This window comes from Oncorhynchus nerka, unplaced genomic scaffold (assembly GCF_034236695.1).
Source record: "Oncorhynchus nerka isolate Pitt River unplaced genomic scaffold, Oner_Uvic_2.0 unplaced_scaffold_7710, whole genome shotgun sequence".
Classification (NCBI taxonomy): domain Eukaryota; kingdom Metazoa; phylum Chordata; class Actinopteri; order Salmoniformes; family Salmonidae; genus Oncorhynchus; species Oncorhynchus nerka.
The window spans coordinates 1-6,505 of record NW_027033603.1 but is presented as its reverse complement, the minus strand read 5'-3'; the positions used below and the strand labels follow the sequence as shown (position 1 = coordinate 6,505).

The 6,505-nt window shown below is 47.9% G+C and overlaps 1 protein-coding gene across 1 annotated transcript; it reads right to left on the bottom strand.

Moving 5' to 3' along the window:
• Positions 1–782: 782 nt before the first annotated feature.
• LOC135566074 (myosin heavy chain, embryonic smooth muscle isoform-like) lies at positions 783–4,660 on the bottom strand (the record flags this gene model as incomplete). The annotated part of the gene is made up of 5 exons (XM_065013971.1): positions 783–939; positions 1,046–1,218; positions 1,750–1,858; positions 2,142–2,260; positions 4,571–4,660. Coding segments are annotated over 5 exons (648 nt in total), but the record flags the coding sequence as incomplete, so codon positions are not given.
• Between the last annotated feature and the right edge of the window lie 1,845 nt (positions 4,661–6,505).

Below are 6,505 nucleotides of genomic sequence, written 5' to 3'. Positions count from 1 at the left end.
AAACCTAATTCCACACATTATTTACACCACTTAAAGTAGATTGATATGTCAAATATAAAATGGTGGGTTATTGGACAAGGTTATATTGGTAAAGTTAACAGGGTCTTTTGCTGGTCATATATATAGGGGGAATGCTGAGGCAACATGGCGTGGTACAATCTAATTTACTACAAACCTGCTACTAAAGAGTTATTCACATAGTTATTTTTATACTAAACTAAGTGGTTTGCAGTGTCTCCATGACAGTGGTGGTTTTGATGAAAACATTTCAATGGGATCATCATTTAGGCTACCATTTAAAAATAATTCCCTCTCTTATGCTGTGCTTTGTTTTACATATCCTGGTCCAATACTGTACAATCATGAAAGACACATGTTTTTACCGACTTGTGTGCAGTCGTCCACCTGTGTGCCAGTAAACCAGCTGAAATGACAGTGGTTAATTCTAGCTAGAGGGCTGTTTGATTCTAATGGCTGTTCCAGGGAAGTAGCTTAACATAATTATAGTAAACTCCTGCTATTTGTTTTCGAGTGCCTATGCACACTCAGACGCCTATGCAATTTAAATGCACTTTTATCTGCTATTGATGTTAAAAACGAATCCAAGGCTTGATGTGCGGTATATTCATATGGAGGAGATGATGGATTTGCTTGGCCCTGCAGCTTGCCATAGAGGGTTAAGGCAGAGTAGTGGGGTCCACTGCTGGTGTCTGGGGTTAGGAGGACAGGGGTAAGGTTTGTGGGGCGGAGGCCATGCTGCGTGTGGGCTGGAGGGAGCGCGTCTACTCTGGTTGGGGAGCTGCTGGCGTGTCGTTGGCATTGGCGTCCGTGGTCTTGTTTTCCACCTCATTGTCAGATAGGAGGTTGACCGATGTTCCCTCCACCTGCAGCTGACGCCTGCCCGAGCGCCTGGAGGAGAAACTGATGGGGCCTCCACGCCTGCAGTGGACAGAGGGAGCCAGGAGAGGTATTAGTAACGAGGACCATCAATTTGGCCAATATACACAGCTGTTTGTGTGTGTGTGTGTGGGGGGGCTCTAAATACCTGAGGTGGCTCTTGAGTGTGTTGACCTCACGGCTGAGACCCTCGCTGGCCTCAGTGGCATCGTCCAGCTCCCTCTGCAGCTTCCTGCGGTAGGCGTTGGCACGTGTGGCCTCCTCCTCAGCCTCCTCAAGCTGCCTCTTCAGCTGCTTCATGCGAGAGTTGGCCTTCTCCATCTGACACAGCCAGGTGTCACAACAGACATCAACAATGATGAACAGTCAATACTAATACTTACAATACTCAGCAGTCCTATGGTCCAGTCGTTACTGGAAAGAACCTACTGTAGGAAAGACACCAATCCTAAATCTTCACACCTATCCAATCCTGTCCCACCTTTGCAAGTTGTACTGAATTGGATAGAAATCCTTCTTTAGCTGTGGAACATCTTAAAAATGGACTATGCAGAATTCACCTAATTTCTGTTTGTGTCAAATCAAGCAGTCATTGTGTAGAGAATCCATAACCAAAAATCTATATATTTTCAGCTGTTGTACAAAACCGAAAGATGCAAAAACTACATTTAAGAATGCAAAGCATAGAAATGGAGCACTTAGAACAGATCTATCGCTTCTTTGACTTGTTTTCAATGAGAATGAAATATCTATAACTCAAATGTCTATGTTAATTTGGTTAAGTCTCCCAAAAAGTTACATATTGTAGCTTTAATATCTGGGATGTCCAAACTCCTGTGACAAGCTCCTCACCTGTTCCTTGTACTGGTCGGAATGGCGGCGCTCATCCTCCACCTGCATGCACACCTCCTTCAGCTTCTTCTCTGTCCGTCTCACAAGCTTATTGGCCGCTGCTCGCTCCCTGATAGGAGGACAGAGGAATGAGGTCATAGGACAGTTAGAGCACCACAGGAACCGCACTGTAACAAGGGCTGTCAGTCATAGATCTTCAAGTACATCTCTTAAGATTGCTTTTGACTCATTACATTGATCACATTAACATTTAGATCACATTCAAGAACCTCTCTTCCAACGGGCTGAGCTTGTTCTAAGGCCCTCATGAACTCCTCCTGGGTCTTGGTCTCCTATTTCACCTTGTCTAATAAGGTATGGAGTTGTTATAAGAGAGTTGCTGTGTTTCTCACTTAGCCTCCTGCTCCAGCTGCTCCTCCAGCTGCAGTATCTTGGCCTCCAGGGCGGTGATGGAGGCCTTGAACCGTCTCTTCACGGAGCCCTCCAGCTCGCCCAGCTTGGCCCGCAAGTCCTTGTTCAAATCAAATCAAAATCAAATCAAATGTATTTATATAGCCCTTCGTACATCATCTGATATCTCAAAGTGCTGTACAGAAACCCAGCCTAAAATCCCAAACAGCAAGCAATGCAGGTGTAGAAGCACGGTGGCTAGAAAAAACTCCCTAGAAAGGCCAAAACCTAGGAAGAAACCTAGAGAGGAACCAGGCTATGTGGGGTGGCCAGTCCTCTTCTGGCTGTGCCGGGTGGAGATTATAACAGAACATGGCCAACATGTTCAAATGTTCATAAATGACCAGCATGGTCGAATAATAATAAGGCAGAACAGCTGAAACTGGAGCAGCAGCACGGTCAGGTGGACTGGGGACAACAAGGAGTCATCATGTCAGGTAGTCCTGGGGCATGGTCCTAGGGCTCAGGTCAGTTGAAACTGGAGCAGCAGCACGGCCAGGTGGACTGCGGACAGCAAGGAGTCATCATGTCAGGTAGTCCTGGGGCATGGTCCTAGGGCTCAGGTCCTCCGAGAGAGAGAAAGAAAGAGAGAAGGAGAGAATTAGAGAACGCACACTTAGATTCACACAGGACACCGAATAGGACAGGAGAAGTACTCCAGATATAACAAACTTACCCTAGCCCCCCGACACATAAACTACTGCAGCATAAATACTGGAGGCTGAGACAGGAGGGGTCAGGAGACACTGTGGCCCCATCAGAGGACACCCCCGGACAGGGCCAAACAGGAAGGATATAACCCCACCCACTTTGCCAAAGCACAGCCCCCACACCACTAGAGGGATATCTTCAACCACCAACTTACCCACAAAGATCTCCGCCATGGCACAACCCAAGGGGGGGGCGCCAACCCAGACAGGATGACCACATCAGTGAATCAACCCACTCAGGTGACGCACCCCTTCCAGGGACGGCATGAGAGAGCCCCAGTAAGCCAGTGACTCAGCCCCTGTAATAGGGTTAGAGGCAGAGAATCCCAGTGGAAAGAGGGGAACCGGCCAGGCAGAGACAGCAAGGGCGGTTCGTTGCTCCAGAGCCTTTCCGTTCACCTTCCCACTCCTGGGCCAGACTACACTCAATCATATGACCCACTGAAGAGATGAGTCTTCAGTAAAGACTTAAAGGTTGAGACCGAGTTTGCGTCTCTAACATGGGTAGGCAGACCGTTCCATAAAAATGGAGCTCTATGGGAGAAAGCCCTTCCTCCAGCTGTTTGCTTAGAAATTCTAGGGACAATTAGGAGGCCTGCGTCTTGTGACCGTAGCGTACGTGTAGGTATGTACGGCAGGACCAAATCAGAGAGATAGGTAGGAGCAAGCCCATGTAATGCTTTGTAGGTTAGCAGTAAAACCTTGAAATCAGCCCTTGCTTTGACAGGAAGCCAGTGTAGGGAGGCTAGCACTGGAGTAATATGATACATTTTTGGGGTTCTAGTCAGGATTCTAGCAGCCGTATTTAGCACTAACTGAAGTTTATTTAGTGCTTTATCCGGGTAGCCGGAAAGTAGAGCATTGCAGTAGTCTAACCTAGAAGTGACAAAAGCATGGATTAATTTTCTGCATCATTTTTGGACAGAAAGTTTCTGATTTTTGCAATGTTACGTAGATGGAAAAAAGCTGTCCTTGAAATGGTCTTGATATGTTCTTCAAAAGAGAGATCAGGGTCCAGAGTAACGCCGAGGTCCTTCACAGTTTTATTTGAGACGACTGTACAACCATTAAGATTAATTGTCAGATTCAACAGAAGATCTCTTTGTTTCTTGGGACCTAGAACAAGCATCTCTGTTTTGTCCGAGTTTAAAAGTAGAAAGTTTGCAGCCATCCACTTCCTTATGTCTGAAACACATGCTTCTAGCAAGAGCAATTTTGGGGCTTCACCATGTTTCATTGAAATGTACAGCTGTGTGTCATCCGCATAGCAGTGAAAGTTAACATTATGTTTTCGAATAACATCCCCAAGAGGTAAAATATATAGTGAAAACATAGTGGTCCTAAAACGGAACATTGAGGAACACCGAAATTTACAGTTTTGATTTGTCAGAGGACAAACCATTCACAGAGACAAACTGATATCTTTCCAACAGATAAGATCTAAACCAGGCCAGAACTTGTCCGTGTAGACCAATTTGGGTTTCCAATCTCTCCAAAAGAATGTGGTGATCGATGGTATCAAAAGCAGCACTAAGGTCTAGGAGCACGAGGACAGATGCAGAGCCTCGGTCCGATGCCATTAAAATGTAATTTACCACCTTCACAAGTGCCGTCTCAGTGCTATGATGGGGTCTAAAACCAGACTGAAGCATTTCGTATACCTTGTTCTGCCTCTCCAGCTGCTGGCGCGCATTTTCACTCTTCTGGGCCATGCTGCGCTCTGCCACAAGCTCCAGGGTCAGGGTGTCCACCTGGGGGAGGAGAGGGGGAAGAGAGAGGTGGAGAGAGGAAACAGGGAATGAAGGAGAGAGGGGAAAGTAAAAACCTACACTCGATCCCTCTGATGTCAACAACTACAGACCAGTATCCCTTCTTTCTTTTCTCTCCAAAACTCTTGAACGTGCCGTCCTTGGCCAGCTCTCCCGCTATCTCTCTCAGAATGACCTTCTTGATCCAAATCAGTCAGGTTTCAAGACTAGTCATTCAACTGAGACTGCTCTTCTCTGTATCACGGAGGCCCTCCGCACTGCTAAAGCTAACTCTCTCTCCTCTGCTCTCATCCTTCTAGACCTATCGGCTGCCTTCGATACTGTGAACCATCAGATCCTCCTCTCCACCCTCTCCGAGTTGGGCATCTCCGGCGCGGCCCACGCTTGGATTGCGTCCTACCTGACAGGTCGCTCCTACCAGGTGGCGTGGCGAGAATCTGTCTCCTCACCACGCGCTCTCACCACTGGCGTCCCCAGGGCTCTGTTCAGGCCCTCCTCCTATTCTCGCTATACACCAAGTCACTTGGCTCTGTCATAACCTCACATGGTCTCTCCTATCATTGCTATGCAGACGACACAATTAATCTTTCCTTTCCCCCTTCTGATGACCAGGTGGCTAATCGCATTCTGCATGTCTGGCAGACATATCAGTGTGGATGACGGATCACCACCTCAAGCTGAACCTCGGCAAGACGGAGCTGCTCTTCCTCCCGGGGAAGGACTGCCCATTCCATGATCTCGCTATCACGGTTGACAACTCCATTGTGTCCTCCTCCCAGAGCGCTAAGAACCTTGGCGTGATCCTGGACAACACCCTGTCATTCTCAACTAACATCAAGGCGGTGGCCCGTTCTTGTAGGTTCATGCTCTACAACATCCGCAGAGCAATGACCCTGCTCACACAGGAAGCAGCGCAGGTCCTAATCCAGGCACTTGTCATCTCCCGTCTGGATTACTGCAACTCGCTGTTGGCTGGGCTCCCTGCCTGTGCCATTAAAACCCCTACAACTCATCCAGAACGCCGCAGCCCGTCTGGTGTTCAACCTTCCTGCCCTCTCACGTCACCCCGCTCCTCCGCTCTCCACTGGCTTCCAGTTGAAGCTCGCATCCTCTACAATACCATGGTGCTTGCCTCACGGAGCTGTGAGGGGAACGGCACCTCAGTACCTCCAGGCTCTGATCAGGCCCTACACCCAAACAAGGGCACTGCGTTCATCCACCTCTGGCCTGCTCGCTCCCTACCACTGAGGAAGTACAGTTCCTGCGCAGCCCAGTCAAAACTGTTCGCTGCTCTGGCCCCCCAATGGTGGAACAAACTCCCTCACGACGCCAGGACAGCGGAGTCAATCACCACCTTCCGGAGACACCTGAAACCCCACCTCTTTCAGGAATACCTAGGATAGGATAAAGTAATCCTTCTCACCCCCCCTTAAAAGATTTAGATGCACTATTGTAAAGTGGCTGTTCCACTGGATGTCTTAAGGTGAACGCACCAATTTGTAAGTCGCTCTGGATAAGAGCGTCTGCTAAATGACTTAAATGTAAATGTAATGAAAGTGAGAGAGAGATGAGGGTACTTTTTATGGTAGGGCTGAATAATGGATTGTTCCCTGGTCGTAGTAGGATCTACAATCTACTCTGCGAGAACAAATGATGCTTTGCATTTATGTCATGATCTGTTGACAGTTGTGACTGGTGTGGTGGCAACCAACTGGGTTTACAGAACAGCAAATATACAACAAATGTACTAACGTTAGTATTTTTGTTTAGTTTACAGTCACTAGGCAGAGTGGCACCTTGTCAATGAGGGTACGGTCAGAGATTAAT